The 19383-nt window shown below is 49.6% G+C and overlaps 1 protein-coding gene across 15 annotated transcripts in view; it reads right to left on the bottom strand.

The window, feature by feature from the left end:
* DNAH14 (dynein axonemal heavy chain 14) overlaps positions 1-19383 on the bottom strand; it is a 320839-nt gene that overhangs the window by 83279 nt on the left and 218177 nt on the right. For 14 of the 15 annotated variants that reach the window (XM_045049347.1, XM_045049348.1, XM_045049345.1 and 11 more), the window contains 8 exons: positions 15967-16164; positions 13396-13557; positions 10797-10988; positions 9305-9486; positions 8681-8789; positions 7620-7745; positions 4905-4999; positions 1222-1381 (listed from right to left, as the gene is read on the bottom strand). In XM_045049347.1, the coding sequence (XP_044905282.1) occupies positions 1222-1381; positions 4905-4999; positions 7620-7745; positions 8681-8789; positions 9305-9486; positions 10797-10988; positions 13396-13557; positions 15967-16164 (1224 nt within the window). The remainder of the gene's footprint in view (positions 1-1221; positions 1382-4904; positions 5000-7619; positions 7746-8680; positions 8790-9304; positions 9487-10796; positions 10989-13395; positions 13558-15966; positions 16165-19383) is intronic. The other variant, XM_045049341.1, reaches the window with a different exon arrangement.

Genomic DNA, 19383 nt, shown 5'->3' with positions numbered 1-19383 from the left:
TAACACATGCACATATATGTGAGAGATATATATATACACACACACACATAATATGATATATACACACATATAATGCAATATATATATATACACATACATATATTGTGACATATATATACATAACACATATATAATGATATATATATACACATACATATGTAATGTGATATATATACACACAGACACGTATATGTGATATATATATATCACACATATAATGTGATATATACACACACACATATAATGTGATATATGTATACACACATATGTGATATATGTATACACACACATACACGTAGTGTGATATATATATATATACACACATATAATGTGATATATATACATACACACAAATATATAATGTGATATAGATCTACACACACACATATATAATGCGATACACACACACACACACACACACACACACACACACAATGCAGTATTATTCAGCCGTAATAAAGAAGGAAATCCTCCCAGTGTGGCAACACGGATGGGCCTTGAGGGCATCACACTAAGTGAAATAAGACAGAGAAAGACGACCTCACTTAGATGTGGAATCTGAAACAAAACACTGAACTCACAGACACAGAGAGTGGACCGGTGGCCGCCAGAGGTGGGGGTGAGGGATGGTGAAAGGGGTCAAAAGGTGCCAACTGCCAGTTAGGAGAGATAAGTAAGTCCTGGGGATGTAACGCACGGCACGATGACTATAGTTAACAATACCGTGTTGTACATTTGAGGGTCGTTACCGAGTAGATCTTGCAAGTTATCATCTATCATCCTAAGAAAAAATATTTGTAGCTAGGAGGGGACAGATGATAAGCAGGTGCGCTGTGGTGATCATTCCGGGAACAAGCACCGAATGCTGCACACCTGAAACCAATACAACGTTACACGCCAACTGTATCTCAAATAAAAAAATCTCAGACGCTTGAATCGCTCCCTCCTTGCGTTACCTGGTGTGGTGCGATCCACCCAGAGAGACCTTCTCCCACCGGTGGCCTCCCCGCTCCTTACAGAGATCCTCGGTGGAGGCGTTTTCCAACGTGGGCGGCGCGGCGGGCTGCTGTCCCCGGACGCTCCCGGCAACCCCGCCGCGTGTGGGCGTGGGGCCTGCTGCACCACCGCCTTCCAGTTGGAGCGCACGGGTCCAAGTTCCACACTGGGGACCAAGGGGTGGAGTGCGTTAATTACGCACTAATTAGGCACCGACTCTCTTACCTTGTCGGGGATGCTGTCCCTGTCCAGGTTGATCAGTTTTTTTAGGAAACCGGTTTGAGAAAGAAGCAACTTCGCCGAGGCCCAGTTGGGTTTCTTCTGCAGAAGAATGCACACGGCGTTCATGACCATCAGCACGAGGGAGGGAGGCCGCGTGTACACCCTGCAGCGGGCGGGAAACCACGAGGTCAGTACGCACAGATACTGAACAGGCACGGTCGTGCGATTTCACCCTCGGGGATCTTTAAACAGGGGGGCCTGTTGAATGTGGGCATCTTTGCTTTAGGAAGACGAGATGATAAGACCTGAACATGCAGAACGGTGAGGGAGAGGGCAGTTCTTGTCACTATGAACGCACTCAGGGCACAGTTCCTTAGAGTCGGAGGCCTCCCGTTCCGTCCCAGCGTCGATGTGCTAGTGACGACGTGATGAGACCAGCACACCCCTCCCCTCAAATGCGTCATCTGACTTCTCTTCATCCTGATCTCGGGCTCCTATCGTAAAGTCACGGAAACAACACCGTGCGGGAGGGGGCGTCTCTCAGGTGGTTAATAATGTGATTACCGGAACACCGGAGGCCACCTCTCGCTGTGTCCTAGTCCGAGTAGCGGGAAGGTGACACTCTGGAGAGCCAGGGGTCAGGATAACAGTCACAAGAAGCGAGTTTCGCTGAAAAGCCACCAGGTGTGGTTGCTATGCGACAGGCTTTGGGACTCGGGAACAAAAGGGCAGGTCCCCCCGTGGTAATGGGTCTCCCCCACACGAAGCCATACGCACTTCCCGAAAGAAGGCAGGCAACGAAGCCAGATTTACGAGTGCAACACTGTCTACAGGGGTCACCGGGAAGGCCGCCCCGCCTTAAATCTCATCATTAGAGATTCATTCATTTAGATTCACCTTTGTTCTTTTACAGTCTCCTTTTAAAATGCAGATATTTTTCAGGACTAATTAAGTCATTAACACTGTGTTTAGAACTAATTTATCAGATTGCTTTTCTGGGATTCTCAGTATGGCTTTTTTGAAGTAAGGAGAATGATCATAACAGAGGAACTGGCGAGAGAGAGACAAGGTCCCCAGAGGAGAAATGAGAGCTCCAAAAACAAGCTTTTCCTCAGTTTTGCCTGTGTTTGGCTCTTTTTTTTTTTTTAAGTTTATTTATTTATTTACTTTGAGAGAGAGAGACAGCCAGTGAGCACGAGCAGGGAAGGGGCCAAGAGAGGGGGAGAGAGAATCCTGAGGAGGCTCTGTGTTGACTGATGCAGGGATTGAACTCACGAACCGCGAGATCACGACCTGAGCTGAAATCAAGAGTCGGTCACTCAGCCCAGGAGTCCCTGCCTTTTTTTAAAGCAAACATCACAGGAATGTAGTCAAATTGAGATGAAATGTATTATCTCTAAAATTTTAATGTAAATTAAAGGGAAAACAGATTGACTTGACGACAGTTCCGCCTACATGTCACCTTCCGGAAACACATGCCCGATTCCAAGTGAGACCTACTGACACTGACAATCTGCTTTAGAGGCTCACTACTGCTCCAATCTGCACCTTCTCCTATCTCCCTCCTAGCGGTGACGTTGCTAGCTGGCAAAGGACCGTGCCGTCACCGGGCCGTTGTTTGCACTCAGATGCTGGGAACGGCCGTGAGGAAGGAGAACGGACTGGACTGGTCTCCGCTGGGCGCCTCTGCTGCACTTCCTAAGAGCAGCAACAATGATCGTGTCACAAGGCTCCCCCGTTATCTGGCACTGGGGTCGAAGACATGCGCCTTAGCAACGTCACAAGGGAGAATCCTAGACAGACAAACACCACCCCCACCCCCCGTCCCCCGCAAGACACAAGGAAGGAATCCCGGGGGAGGGAGTTTGTCTGAGCTACTGTGGGTGGGGGGAGCCGCTGGGTCCAAGGACACCTGTCAGCATTGAAGTGGCTTAGCACCTGCCTCAAGCCAGACTCCGTTGTGAGCACTTCACAGTTTCCACTCATCCAACCTGTGATCCCCGCTGCACAAGAGGGAAACCGAGGCCCAGAGAGGCCCCACAGGTAGAAAGCGGCAAAGCCAGGGTCCCAACCCAGGAGGCCTGGCACTGGAGCCGTGGGCTCAGCCCCCTTCACACCCTGCGCTCAGGAGCCAACTGGAAATCGAGCTGGGCTCTCCTGGGAATCTGCCGGAGAAAAGCCAAGAGAACAGGACTTCTGGGACAAAGTCGGGAGGTACAGGGAGGGTGACGCTGGGGAGGCCCGGGCGCGGCTCCCGTCCCATGCCAACTCCAGCCACCCCCTCGCGCTCACAGGCTGCAGCCATCGTGGCGTCAGCAGCTCCTGAAACCCAGGAAGCACATTTCTGCTTTTGGACTTTGGCGCTTTCCATCTCTCCTGCTTAGAACGTTCCTCCTGCAGACACCTGTCCGGTCTCACGAGGTCCTCCGCTTCCCGGCCGCCTCGTCGGACACTGAGAATGTCTGCGGGATGACCGCGTGAGGACGCGTTCCCGTGAGTGAGGCGAGAAAGGACAACGATCAAAAACGTCTTCTGTTCCTGTCGTCTGTCTCTGCGTCCGACTGTCGCTATGGGACCAGCCTCCCAGCCCATGGCGCACACTCTCCTCCCCGTAGAGTCACGCTGATTAAAGAGTGCTTCTTTGCCGTCTTCTCTTCTTGTCCCCAGAGTTACTAATGTTGTAAATATCATGGTGGATTTGCTCACTCCTGCATCTTTAATTGAAATACTACTTTTCCTGGGGCACCTGGGGGGCTCAGGAGGTTGAGCGTCCAACTTTGGCTCAGGTCATGATCTTGCGGTTTGTGGGTTCAAGCCCCGCGTGGGCTCTGTGCTGACGGCTCAGAGCCCGGAGCCTGCTTCAGATTCTGTGTTTCCCTCTCTCTCTCTGACCCTCCCCTGCTCACATGTGCGTTCTCTCTCTCTCTCTCTCTCAAAAGTAAATAAACATTAAAAAAAGTTTTGCAATACATGTCCTACTTTTCTATAAATAATAGAAAACAGAACATATCTGAGAGGTGATGGCAAGTCTTGCCTGCTGGGCTGCGGAGCTTCAGTCTGGAGTGTCTCACCCAAAGATCCAAACTAGACACACAGGTCAGGTTCTGGACCTCGGAGCATCTCATTTCTCCTGGTATGTTCCTACACATTGGTCCTTCCTGGCTTCCCGCGCAGTAGGCGCCTGGGCTCGGGCACAGGGCGGTGGGTCCCGGGGGGCTGCAGCACCAGGCGCGTGTCCCTGTGTCCCTGCAGCCCGTGGGCACAGGCAGCGGCCCCACAACCGCTGTCACCCCACCTGTGGGACCCCACATCACCCCGCGTCAGGGGTTTCCGGAACCGCCCTGGCTTCCGCCTGCACACCTGGGCACACGGTGCTGCGCCGGTCCCGGGGGCACATCTCACGTCTCTGAGACTGGCGTTTGGTTCACAGCCAGAAGCCCATCACGCAGTTTACCTGGCAGTCGGTTTTCTTTCTTGAGGCTCCAAAAAATGCCAACGCGCCTGCCTCTGATGGCACCAGACACTGAGAAGGTGCGGCAGGTGACGCACAGAGTGAAGAACTTAAAGTAGCCAAGACGGGCAAAAGGGACTCAATCTGAAAATGTCTGAATACAGACTCATAACTTTACCACGCGTTTATGCTTTAGTTTGAGCTTTTCCAACTCAGAACAAACGAGGTGCATTACCTTAGCTCGGTGATGTCGGCTTTATCCAGGGTGCTCAGGGCCACGGTGGCCTTGTCCAGAGCTGGCAGCACACTCCTTATCTCTCTGGCGGTTCTCTGCAATAGTCAGAAGCCCCCGAGGCCGTGTGAACGCACAGGGTTTATACACCGTGCACGGTCACCTCGCTGTATAATTCCGTTATTGCAAAAGCCGTCTCAAGTCAGAACGACTTCCAGATACTTCTGCCGTCCCCCGCCCCAGCTTTCCTGGTCGTGTGACACTGCGGTGCTGGGGCCAGGGGTCCTGTTGTAAGATACATTCGTACGACAGAGCTCAGTGGGTAGTGGCAGAGAAACGAGGCTGGCGACATCTGCATCCAGAACCCGGGTTTTCTGTGGAAAGTCCTTCTGTTGATCAGGAAGTGGGGGGTCAGGTTCTCACAGACACCTACTCAAAGCGGAAGTTCACGCCTTCGCAACGACTCCAGATAACGCAGGGCACACTATTCCAAACCTGCCATTCGTGTTCCGCTTTTCTGGAAGGGAGGCTACGCAAAAAGAATTCATCAGAATTTCTAAGTTTTGGGGAATAGTGACCGCATTTAAAAAATTGTTTTGGGATATCTCAATGAACCGTGAAAAATTACAGGTTCCTCACACAGACATATGTGAAAAGTGCCTTATTTTATAATTTAAAATTTTTATTTACAAATAAATACTGAAGGCAAAAATTCGTGGACCATAACACGAAAGGGATTAAGTGTTAAAATCCATACAGATTATGTGGAGAGAGGAGGAAATGCGATGACAATTTTCAGGTCATACCAAAAGCTATAGTTTAGTAAGAGGAAAAAATACATTTAGGACAGAGGTAATGATCTGCCTCTTGTCTGCTTAATAATCCAATTCATAGAGAAGAATGTGTCATGTGATCACACTGGAAAAATTCAAGGTTCTGGCTGAGTGTGCAAGAAATACTGACACTGACATGAGTGAAAACACGAGTATCAGAAAACAACTGGAGACACTGGTGGAAAATTGGTAACGAATGCTTTCCATTCACTCGACATCTAAAATTATTCACCGCCCAAGAAACCTTGAAATGCCAGTTTGCCTACAGCCATCGAGAGTGACGTTAAAAATATTCATGGTGTTATCAGTGACATTACGAAATTGAAGGAAAACGCCTTAAACCAGCAAAAACGAAAACCGCACCTTTGTGAACTGTGCTGGCCACCCCATGGGAACGATAGCCCTGATTTTCACACGAGGACACGTTCAGCCCGCAGTGGGAAAACGCAGGGGGGAGGCGTTACCGGGCATCTAAGGCAGATAATCAACAAACATTATCATGTTACTTTTCTAGATTTTGTGACGTTTGTAGTAACTGTCAGCTTTTAAAAATTTGTATTTCATTTGATGTTTTATTTATCTAAATAAATACTTTTATGTTTAATTGTGAACTAGTAATTTTAGATTCTAAAAAATATGCCCCCAAAGCCGTGTGAGCTTCAGGCCCCGCACAACCTGGACTTGTCCCTGAAGCCACACCCCGTGATGGGGGCACAAACAGGAACCGCAGAACAAAACATGAACTCTTCTGTATCCATTTTCTTTCAGCCGGAAGCTAAAGACTGAAATCAGGCCCAGCAGGGCCCGCGGGTCGCCCATGGGGGACTCTGGAGACCCGAGGGAGGGGAGAGGCCCACCGCTGGGAGGGCTGGCAGGGGGTGGCCCACCATTTAGGACGTGTGCTTGTGTGCACGCAAGGAAGGGCATTTGCTCTTACGCCATCGAGTGTGAAGCAAGCCAGCCCTCAAAACGAACAGGGTCCTAGAAGGCTCCCGAGAGGAGCGGGGGCTTGGGGACGTGAACCCGGAGGCAGGAGGGGGTAAAGAGGGGGCGGCCGCTCCCTGCTTGTCCCGGCCATGAGCTTCCCCCCGTCTCCTCAGCCATGGCCTAACGTGAACACGACGCTGATCGAATCGGGCCTGACACGGAGCCAGCCGTCACGTCTGTAAGTCCCCTCGGGGACCGTCTGAGATGTGTGTCCGCATTCACTCTGCTTGCGCGAACCCGCCCGTGGGGGCTGACTGTGCTGTGATGTCTGCTAGCGATAGGAGCTCGTGCGTGTCATTTACAAATAAGTCACTGCACACAGATCGCGGGGACCGGCTTACGTGTAGCTTTTGGACGGATGGAGTTGATGGAGGAGAAACCGCCGCCCGTGGAAGACGCGAGAGGCTCACCCCTCATGCCCTCCGAGAGGGTGCGCCCGAGCAGCCCAGGGGGGCAGCTGGCCGACAGCTGTACCAAGTGGATTCCTGCCGGGCTCCCACCGGAGGGCGAGGAGGGCTCGGCCAGTGAAACGGGGTTAAGACCGGTTACGCGTGTAACTGGTGACAACGGGTGCCCGGGGCGGCTCGGTCCCCGCAGGCGCCCCTCTCGCAGGCCACGTGTGTCTGTGATGTGGCTCAGGGGACTTCCCGCTGTGGTGACCCCGAGAGCGGGGCTGTCTCTGTCTCTGCCTGGGGAGGCAGCTTTCTGGGGGACAGGGATCCTGCGTCTCTGTGCTCCCAGTTCCGTCTGCAATAAATCCTTGTGGGGCTAAGAATTAAAAGCATCCATACTTGAGCACGATAGATTTAACAGCAGTCAACCCACCTTCAAATTTTGGGGTTGGGGGATAATTTTGCAAACCTCCAAGTGATTGTCATGGATTGTATTTTAGTCTTACCTGAGCACATTCTTCCACAATTCTGACTTCTTCTGCCATAATTTCTTCATCTTGTTGAACCAGCATCTGAACTTTCTCAACTACTTGTGAATCTCTCCACAGTCTTTCCATCAGGGCTTCCTTTTCCTAATGAAACACACAGTTCTTTGGAAGATGAATTTTCAGAGACACGGCATCTCTTTTTTGAAGAGAAATTCGTTTAAAGAAAAATCCACAGCTCATTTAATTACTATAAAATGTATCAAAATCAGACTAAATATATTTGGTTAACAGACGAAACCAGAGAGGATGACATAGCCAAGATCATTCTCTTGCAGTGCACGTCAAGAGTGGTAAGTATGATTCGTATTTTATTATTATTATTATTGTTACTATTTATTTTCTATTTTTTAAAGTAGACTTCACACCCAGCATGGAGCCCAATGATGGGCCTTGAAGTCATGACCCTGAGATCGAGACCTGAGTTGAGATAACGAGTCCGATGCTTAGGGACACCTGGGGGGCCCCGTCGGTTAAGCGTCCGATGTCGACTCAGGTCACGATCTTGCGCTTCGTGAGTTCGAGCCCCGTGTCGGGCTCTGTGCTGACGGCTCGGAGCCTGGAACCTGCTTTGGATTCTGTGTCTCCCATTCTTTCTGCCCCTCCTCCACTCTGTCTCTCTCTTTCTCACACACACACAAAAAGAGTCAGATGCTTAACCGACTGAGCCATCCAGGCAGTGTGAGAAGCATGATTTTTAGAACACCCTGCAGGTTGCAAGTTACTACAGCATAGTTTGGGTTGATTTAACTAAGAATGACAGAATTTTCCTGTGTGAGCTTTTATAATTAGTTATATGCCTGCTATCACACTTAATTAGAAAATACAACGATGTTACTATTTTGCTATCATTGTTATTGTTTTGCTCATTTTACGATAAGAAAGTTGAGCCCAAGAGGCCACGCAGCCACGTGCTAACACAGCGGGGCTCTGATCCGTCTCTGCCAAGTGCGAGGGCTCGGCTTCCCAGCCTGCCGTACTCAACTATAAAGTATTCAAAAGAGGTTTCGCACCAGACGCACCTTTGTTTTCTGTTCTATCTGAGGGCCAAGAATCAAGAGCTCCTCCTGTGTTTCTGCAACCAGAGCGCTGGCTTCCAGGATCTTGGACAGGCCCATGTGCAAACGACTCCTGCGGGGAAGAGAGGGTTCAGAAGGTGTGAGACACGATGAGACGTTAGCGAAGCAGGACCTTCTGTGCCCACGTGCCGTCATCGTGAAGGTGCCGACTCCCTGCGGCAGCCTCCGAACGCCTTACCTCTTGGGCTTTTGTCTTTCCCCCTTGGGAAGATAGATTCTGGCTCGTTCTTTTGTATTTGTGTCTCTTTTTTCTTTTACAAATAAAAGCACCAATTTATTTATTTATTAAAAAAATTTGTTTTCAACGTTTATTTATTTTTGAGAGAAAGAGAGAGAGGGAAACAGCACGAGCAGGGGAGGGGCAGAGAGAGAGGGAGACACAGAATCCAAAGCAGGCTCCGGGCTCCGAGCTGTCAGCACAGAGCCCGACGCAGGGCTTGAACTCACAAATGGTGAGATCATGTCCTGAGCCGAAGTCAGACACTTAACCGACTGAGCCCCCCAGGTGCCCCTAAAAGCACCAATTTAAAAAAGATACGCGTTTCTGATTTGGCCTCAAAGTCTTACCTCTTTGCTTGCATTTCCTTCTGGCGTGACCTCAAAATGTGAGCAAATGTATCCATGAATCGCAAGTAGCTGTTGGGAGTGACATAATTATGCCGTCCGGTTTTCTGAAAGTATTTTGTGTTCAAGTCTTTTATGCTTTTGTGGATTTGGACACACGTCGAGGCGAGTTTTTCCTTTAAGTGCTGCAAAATAATAATTTTCAAGAATTTATGCATCAAGAAAGGGGAAATTGAACATGCTGAGTAACTTGAAAGAGTATCATTCTGGTGTGCGGGGCAGTTGATAAAGAGCCTGGGTGAAGGGGACCAAGAAAATAGAAGTTTTAGGGGTTTGGATGGTGTCAGGAGTGGACAAGGCAACAATATGGCCAGTGACTAATGACTCGTTCCTCCGGGCCTGACCCGCATTTCTGCTACAGCCATCCAAGGGTTTACGGAGCCGTCATCATGGCCAAGGTTCACGGTGACTGACTGACTGACTAACATCTCCTATCATCCTTTCCTAAAGTGGGTTATCAAATGCACAAGACTCAATTTCACTTCCTTGAGTGAAGTAAAGCTGTGACACCGTAAGGCCTCAAAGGATATACTGATACGCTGGGTGGGAAGACCAGAGGAGAAAGAACGCCCGGGGGTAAGTTTCAGGGAGAATTCTGTCTGGGACACAAGCTGGCGCCCACCCCGGCCCACGGGGGTCTAGCCGTTCCCTGGCCAGCGTCCCCCCAGCCGGCTCTGCACAGACTCTCCCCCCAGCCTTTCGCTCCTTGGACGCTTGGCTAGTAAGGCCGCAAGCCCTTTTCTGGGTGCCGCACCGAGTTTCGGGGTGTATGCTTTTACAGCTTCCTTTGTTCTTAAAGGTTGGGTAAAGAGCCCTCCTTACTGCGGCTCGCGAACTCTGAGCGAATGTGGTTTGCCGCACACGAGCCAGAGGCGTTTCCGGGGAACACACAGAAGGCTGCGGCCACCTCACCACGGCATCTGGCACATCTTCTCCCCGTCAAGGACACCTGCTGGTCTCCTCGGGGCACAGTAGCGGGGAGACCCAGGCAGGGAGGAGTCTGGGCGTCTTTGACACCGGATGGACCAGGGGGCAAAAGACACGGGAGCTGACAGAGTCAAGACAACCGCTTGACGTAGTTCACATTTTTGTCCACCTAGGATTCACTGCCGTCCCGGACGTAATTCTGCCGGACGCCGTTAACAGCCTGGAACTTCCCTCGTGTCAGGTCTTTTTTTTTTTTTTAATTTTTTTTTTCAACGTTTTTATTTATTTTTGGGACAGAGAGAGACAGAGCATGAACGGGGGAGGGGCAGAGAGAGAGGGAGACCCAGAATCGGAAGCAGGCTCCAGGCTCCGAGCCATCAGCCCAGAGCCCGACGCGGGGCTCGAACTCCCGGACCGCGAGATCGTGACCTGGCTGAAGTCGGACGCTCAACCGACTGCGCCACCCAGGCGCCTCTCGTGTCAGGTCTTTAAAGGAGGCCGTGCTTACCTCCCTGCTGCCTAAGTCCACCTTCTCTCTTAGGAAAGAATCGGCCACAGCGAGGAGGGCGTCCTCTGGCCACTCCCCGTACCAGTCCACTGTGCAGGCGGTGACCACGGAAGGGCGCAGTCGGCACTGCCGGCGGAAGCTGGGTCCTGTGGGACTCACGGTCACAAAGACGTGAAGATTTTTATGTATTCTCTGCAAATTAATAAAAACACAGGTCGTGAACGTGGAAGCCACTGCTTTGGAAAAAACACTGCGATGGAAGTTCCATTTGGAACTCGTTTCCGTTCCTTACCCAACGGGCGGAGAGGAGACCGAGGGCCTCCCAGAGCGGGGAGCTCTTGCGGGGGAAGCAGCCGGGTGGTGCTGGAGGCGGGGGGGCCCGGAGCGCCCCTCGTACAAGTCGGACCCTGGGGGGTGTGGCGCTCAAGTTCTGCTCCCCAGGGACCTTAGGTCAGATGTGGCGCGGTGGGGGGAGGGGGGGGCGTCTGCTGCCCTCTTTCCCTGGGGTGCGGGCATTCGGGACGCTCAGAAAGCCAAGGGGACAAGTGGGCAGATGATGGAACGCCGAAAGGCACAGAGAGAACAGACAGGGGGCATCCCTCAACTCCCACAGCAGAAGGATCGGAGCCCCCAGGCTCCTGTAGGTCTTTGGCAAAGCGCTAGTTTCCGCGAAATCTCCCCGCCTCTTCCCTCCAGAAGGCCTCGCGGCGCGGCTGCTTTTCCTGGCTTCTTGCCAGGCTGGCGTGGGCACAGAGTCCCCCTCGTTTCCAGGTGTCACTTTGAAGGAACCCACGTTACCGAAAGCAGCTGCGGTCAATCAGCGTTCAACGCACAGTCCCGTGTGTACAAAGCGAAGGTGTGCTTGCGTGTGAAGGAACCTGTGTGCCCCAGGAGCGTGCTAAGGCTGGAAGGGTGATGTGCGGAAGATTCTTTCTCTGCCTTTTCGGCTTTCAAAAACGTAGAAAAGCAAATTAAACCACTCGCCGCAAAATGCATACAACACAGAAATGTTTAAATCAAAAACGAAATGACCTCTCTTTGCTTGACTCGTCCCCCAATTCCTACTTGAGGATAGTCAGTGTTCACAGTTTAAAGTATGCCTTTGCTGTTATGATTATTGGAAGACACTTCAAATCATTTTTGGAAGTGGAATTGTGGCATGAAATGCACATGTAAGTAATTAAATAAACAGTTGCAACTGATTTCTAACTGGGATTCTTGGCCTGTTTTTTTTTTTTTACTTCTGGCGTGCACTATTCTCTACACTCCAAATGAGAATTTCTTTGCTGTTCTTACTGATCATAATCTATATACACCGATTTGGTAACAAGGCACTGGAGTGCCACCAGGGATCAGAAAAATTGTTCTTTCTGCCATAGGATTTAAAAAATATAACTCGGGGCACCTGGGTGGCTCAGTCGGTTAAGTGTCTGACTCTTGACTTTGGCTCAGGTCATGATCTCGTGGTTTGTGAGTTTGAGCTCACACTGGGCTCTTTGCTGACAGCACAGAGAATGCTTGGAATTCTCTCTCTCACTGCCCCTCCTCTGCTCACACTTGCTCTCTCTCAAAAAAATAAATAAATAAAATAAAAATATAACTCAACGTAAACATCCATTCATATGACATTGTCTCTTAATTGTGGATCCCATTCCTGGAATTTTCTACATCTTCTCCTTGTGCCGGATCACTAACCGTCCACTGAGAATGGAAGACGGCCCAGTTCAATTTTCGGATGACTCCATGATAGACAGAAACGGATCCCAGAAACAAGTCGGCCTGTGGTCCTTCCCCTGTGAACACCTGGTCTGGGCGGTCACGTCTGTCTCCACTGAGCCGCTGGTCAGTCATCTCGTCTTTAAGACACAGAAAGCTTAGCTCGTTGGTCTGGACTCTGTCTCCCTCCCACCCAGTCCTTTGCCGACCCCGCTGCTGAGCTCCTCCTGACTATCACCTGCCCTCTCTGGATTACTCCTCCTGTGCCACTCCCAGGGCTGTCAAAGGGACGAAAGGACTCTTGGATCCTGCCCTTCCCAGGATCTTATTTCTCTTTTTTACCTTATTTTTCTTTAGAAAAAAATTCTCATGTTTATTTATTTATTTTGAGAAAGAGAGAGAGCACGAGCAGGGGAAGGGCAGAGAGAGAGGATCCCCAGCAGGCTCCGCCCTGTCAGCGCAGAGCCTGATGCAGGGCTCGAACCCACGAACCGTGAGATCATGACCTGCGCTGAGATCCAGAGTCAGACGCTGAGCCGACTGAGCCCCCCAGGCGTCCCCTCATTCTCTCATCATTGCCTCTCACTGTTACCATTTTCTTTAGCCCCTGATCACCGGGCAGGCCCAGATCCTTGCTAATCTTGGCTTTCCCTAAGAGTGTGATGTGTGTGTGTCTATGTGTGGGGATGGTTTGAGTGGACCCATTAGTTATAGCTTTGAAAACTCATTTATCCCCTCCTGAGAGGATTAAAACAAAGAAAAAAGCAAGGCTCATTTAAAGACTAAAAACAATGATCCAACTTGGAAACCACGTACAGAATTATACACGTGTCTACCTTTAAGGTAAGTGGTAATTTGCCGAAGCGAACCCACAAGAGCGCACCTTCTGGAAGAGTGCGAGTAAAGACTGCCTGTCGTCAACAGAACCAGACGGCTCAGCAAAGGATCGGATCTGTAGCGCGACGGAGCCCAGCTCGTCATCTTCAAACAAGTCAAGGGTTTTCTGCGAGTTGAGAACGCTGTCCAAATCTTCCAAAAATGACTCCTTAGGTGAAACGGATATTCAATCAGGAGTGATTCCATTCTTAACACACCAAACTGAGACGGCCGAAGTATTTAAGGACAATTCAGGTTAAATTTTTTTTTTTGAAAGCTAAACTTCTCTTAAACCCATCCAATGTCTTTTGTGTCTGAGTAAAAATAAGCGTCGTCCCTCCGTTCATTCACTGGAACAGGAGAGAGACGTGTGCGGTACTGAGGGCATGCAAACGCCCGTGCCCCTGGGACCAGACTCATGGCAGGGGTGGGGGGTGGGGGGCGGGGGGCGGTACGAGCGGCGCGGGGACCTGGCTCCAGATGGCTTATGGAGACCACCACACACGCACGGGCTACAAGCAACACGGCGGCAGGGTTCCAGATCCAGCGAGAGAGGGGCCAGGGGACAAAGGGCAGTGAAAGAAACTCTACGAGAGGAGTTCTTACTGAAAAGTACGAGCATTTTCATTTTAAGAATAAATCCAAGCCGTATTTAAAAAACATGCATTTCTACCATCCTCAGGCTCCTCAGGCTCCTGGTGTTTCAGCCCCGGTGGGGGTGGGGGAGGGCAGCCAGCTGGCGGGCAGGGGCCAGGATTGCTGACGCAGGGCTACCGGATTTCCTGTCGCTCCCGGGACTCAGCTTATGAAACACACCGATTTCCCACTGGTAGTTTTAGCTACCCTGTGGTGTCGCGGCCTCGGCATCTATTCTGTCCCACCGAGCAGCCTGCGGGGACCCTGATGGTACGCCAGCCGCTCACGCGGTAGCCGGCAGAGTGACAAGCAGGAACGAGCTCCTGGTAGGTCTTCCCCGCCACCCGGGGTCCCCGTACCGAGTGCACCCCTTAGATAGGACCCCCGTGGGGGCGCACTGAAACACCGCTCTTTAGATTTGAGCGGACAGATCTGGCCCCGACCCGGGAATCCCGAGTCACTCCACTCACAGACCCCGATGAAGGCACACGCCCCGGGTCCTGCCTCTCTGCCCGCACCCCACCTTGACCTCCCCGCACGGTCCCTCGAGGCAGGCCGTGTGCTTCTTGCAGGACCTGTGAGTAAGAAACTTCTCTATTTCAGCGTCTCTTGTCGTCTTCTGCGGAACTGTGGCTCACCATCCCCCTGTGCTCCACTTAACGAATGTTAATTTAACAGGGTCATGACACTATTTTGGGGATTCACATGGAAAGCAATGATGCGGCCAGGAGAAACCTGTAGAGTGTGGAGACGAGATCCAATGACCTTGAAGTCCTGGGTAAGATGGGTCCATCTCAGCTTTGACCTGATAGTGGTTTTCTGAAAAATGATTTCTTAAATTAAACAGCAGGCCCCTGGCATGAGACAGGACAGCCTCTGAAATCCAGAAGTGCCTGGAAGAAACCTCAAGCAGAGGAAGAGGGCGGGGTATCTAGAGGGAGGGGTGCCTGGGTGGCTCAGCTGGTTGATCACCGACTCTTGGTTTTGGCTCAGGTCATGATCTCACGGATCATGTGTTCGAGCCCCACTTTGCGCTCTGTGCTGACCACGTGGAGCCTGCTTGGGATTCTCTTTCTCTCTACCCCTCCCCCACTCACCCTGTCTCTGTCTCAAAAAACAAAAACAAAAACAAAACTTAAAAAAATAAATAAATTTGGGAGAGGGAAGACATATAATTAAGGCAGAAAATTGGATACTATGGAGAACAGCAGATACAATATAGCACTCGGATTTACCCTCGAAATAGCACATGAAAGAAAAACAAAACTCTAGGGACAGAGGCTCAGGATTAGAGAAGAAACAAGAGGAAAGTGAAACAACACTCATAAGTGTATGAGTCTGGATCATAGATCATAAACAATGTTGCCTTTAAATGTCGCCACAAAGAAGTAACTACAATCTGAGCCGGATTCCCCAGTTCCGTGGAGGCCGTGGAAAGGCACGGTTTACACCAAGCAACAGATTAAAAAAGTAGCTGGGTGATTAGCATTGTTTTGTTTGTTTGTTTTGCTTACCCGTAAACAAAGCATCTCCTGCAAGGAAAGTGCTAAATTCGACGGTGAAATTAGCACAGGATGCTGTGCCCAAGAGTAGACAGCGGATTCAGATGATAGCGTTTTTTGTTTTGTGTTTCTGTGTTTTTTTTTTCCAAAACCCAGACTAGAAAACAAGTTCAGCTACACAAATTACTCACAACGAAAATTATATTTCGTTGATTACAACGAAAATTATAAAGACGGAAAATGCTTCTGTCGTAGGGCTCATGCAAAACTACGTGCAGTGTGGGTTCCCAACCAGGGCCTCTGTGGGCTGTGCGTGGGGAAGGGCAGAATCATGAACAACACAGCAGGGACCGGCCAGATTTTCTTTCCGGATATTAAATGGGCAGGGGAGCCACTTACACAGCAAACGTCAGCAAATAACAAAGATCAAAGGTACTTACCTGCTTTAGGTTTATGTTAGCAACTATCAAAGCGGTGGGGCTCCCTTCTAATCCTGCTTGGATGACCCCCCTTTTGAGGGCTTCTTTGAACTCCGCATGGGCCTGACTGTGAGCTGAGGGCACAGGGGACAGCTTGCACTCCATCAGGTGACACGCCAGGGTCGCACACGCTTCCTTCCCACACCCGTCTACTCCAATCTTTGGAAGAAGAACAATCCAATGTGAGATTCCTGTGGACGCCCCGGGAATCTTTCAATCTTTCACCGTTTCCCAAGTTTGTGCACCAGAAATTCACACAGTGAAAGTACCTATTTTTATAACCTTTTTGGGAAACACATTAAACATAGCTAAAGCATTGATCAGAGTTCTGTAAGGTGTTCATACACATGCAGTATTTTCTTCTTTGCTCTTTATGGTCTCTTGAAATGTATGAGACGCCTTCATTGTAAAGATAACCCCATCTGGAAAAATGGCATCGACAGGTTTACAAAATCATCGTTATGTTATTGCCAATATTTGATTTCTCATTTATAAGAATTGAAGTAGGTCTTTTATTCTGAGTAGTAAAAACTTAAGTGCTCTTTGGTAATCATGACAAAGTATTACCTTTATTACCAAAGTATTAGCTCTACTGGGGTATAATTTACAGACCACCGGCTTTCATACGTACCATTTGATAATTTTTAGTAAAATCACAGAGTTATGCAACTGTTACCACAGTCCATTTTTTTTTTTAAAAAAAAGCTTATTGATTTATTTTGAGAGAAGGTGAGAGCCACAGCATGAGCAGGGGACAGGCAGGGAGAGAGGAAGACAGAGAATCCCAAGCAGGCTCCAGGCTCCATGCTGTCAGCGCGAAGCCCAACTCGGGGACCCGAACCCATGAACCATGAGATCATGACCTAAGCTGAAATCAAGAGTCGTATGCTTAACCGACTGAGTCCCCCAGGCGCCCCTACCACAGTCCATGTTTAGAAAGATACCCCAAGGCCTGTCTATAGTGTTCATCCTGGCATCAGTCCCAGGCAACCATTAACATGCTCCTGTCTCTACAGATTCGCAGTGTTCGGATGTTTCCTACAAACTGAATCATAAACATGAAGCCTTTTGCACATCACTCAGCAGGATGGTGTGTGGTTCTTGTGTGTTAGTAGTTTGCTCCTTTTTACTGCTACATAGTATCCTGTTGGATGGGCTAGACCACGTTTTGTTTATGCATCATCTACTGATGGATGTTCCGAGAGTTTCCGTTTTGTGGCCGCTATAATAATGCTCCCGTGATCCTTTCTGTGCAAGTCGTTGAGAGAACGTTTGTTTTACTTTCTTTTGCGTAGATATGGAGGAATGGAACCACCCAGTCAAAGGGTAAATCTGGGTTCACTTCAGAAGAAATGCTCAAACTGTTTTTACATCAGCAATGTATCCGAGGTCCAGTTTATCCACATCCTGGTCAACACTGGCTACTGACCATCTTTTTGACGACAGTCATTCAAGTAGATGTGTGGTGACATCTCAGTGTGGTTTCAATTTGTGTCTCCCTGAGGATTAATGATGTTGACTATTTTTTTTGCATGCTTACTAGCATTCATGCGTCTTCTCTAGTGAATTATCTAGTTAAATCTCTTGTCCGTTAAAAAAAATAAGTTTTTTAAAAAAATTTTAGGAGGGTTTTGATTTACAATAAAATTGCCAAGATACAAAAGATAATTGTCATATACCCGACATCCAGTTTCCCCTACGAACATCTAACTAGTAGGATGCATGTTACCACTAGTGAAACAATACTGATATGTAATTATTAACTAGAATCCATACATTATTTGGCATTCCTCTGTTTTCCCTTAACGTCCCCTTCTGGGTCAGGGTCCTATCAAGGACACCACATCACATTTAGTAGTTAAATCTCCGTAGGTTCCTCTGGCCTATGACAGTTTCAGACTTTTCGTTTTTGTTTGTTTGGTTTTGATGACCTGGGCAGTTTTGAAGAGTGCTGGTCAGGCGTCGTGGTTGGGACCTTCTTGGTGTTTTCCTTGTGACCACACTAGGGGTACGTGCTTTGGGGTGGGAAGACCACAGGGATAAAGTGCCATTTACCAACACGATTTATCACCGTCGATGCTGACCTTGGCCACCTAGATAATGCTGTGTGTGTGTGTCAGGCTTCTCCACTGTGAAGTTACTGCTTTTCCCCCTTTCCACTCTGCACCCTTTGGGGGGAAAGTCACTGATAGCAGCTCACAGTCAAGGAGGGGGTAGTTATGCTCCAACTCCTTGCGGGCGGATATCTGCATACATTATTTAGAATTCTGTATGGGAGATGTGTCTCTTTCCCCCACTTGTTTATCCAATCATGTTTTTACATGCATGGACTCATGGAGATTTATCATTTGAGTTATAACCAGTGCTACTTTGTTTTGTTGTTTTGGGGTACGGCCACCGGGAGATCTCTGAGTTGGCTCCTTTTATCCCTCTGACATACTCCTGTCACTGAGAGTCTTTTGAAGCACTTCCTTTCTGGCCCTACAAGCCAAGACATTCCATGGTCATACGGTGCCTCTCATGCCAGCCCTCAGTAAGCCATTTTCCCCAGGAGCCCTGGCCCTCTTATTGAAGGATGGCATCAGGAACCAAGACCTGGGTGCTGGGTGTGCCTGTGTTCCTGCTGCACGTTTCCAGCTTCTCTCGGCTGATACGAGGACACTTGTGGTTGTATGCCAACCTTGTGCACGCACACTTTCCCGTAAGTACGTCTGTATGTAACCGTCCACGTTAAATCCAATGTGAGTTCGACTGAGGTCTTCACCTCTCATCCGTCACTCCACGGATCACTGTCGCCTCTTCCGCTGGCTCGTCTTAACTGCCTACTCCCGTAGTGAGAACACTGGCTGCCCCGCGTGCCATCCTTTACCTAACCGTTCAGCTGTGACACGTACGTACATACATATGGTGGCATCAGAAGTTAACCGTCCTCCCACAGACACACTCCATCAGCTCCAGATCAGTGCTCACGAGCGGTTTCCTCCACCTTTGGTCTTACAGACGCCACTCATTTCCAGAGTTCCTCAGGTCACTTCCTTTCCCCCCCACCCTCTTCGGGGAGCTGGCTGCACCTTTGGCAACGGTCTGATCGTCCTGTCACATTCTGCACTCCATCCCGGGACCCCCGACCGCCTAAATGACTTTTTGAAAATTTTATACATCAAGGTTCTCTCTTTGGCCTGGACACACGCATGTTCCTGTTCCTCCTTACAGCATCGTACAGAATAGCCGCTCCTCTCCGACAGCAGGTGTCTCACCCTCCCTTCTCTCTGCAAGCCCGTGCCGACCCCCAATCATGTGTCATCTCTGTGGTTTTGCTGCTTCCAGAATGTCACAGGGCTGGAATCACACGGCGTGTAGGATTTCCAGACTGACTTT

Source organism: Felis catus, chromosome F1 (assembly GCF_018350175.1).
Source record: "Felis catus isolate Fca126 chromosome F1, F.catus_Fca126_mat1.0, whole genome shotgun sequence".
Classification (NCBI taxonomy): Eukaryota; Metazoa; Chordata; class Mammalia; order Carnivora; family Felidae; genus Felis; species Felis catus.
Note: the sequence above shows the minus strand (reverse complement) of the source record. Positions and strands in the feature narration are given on the sequence as shown.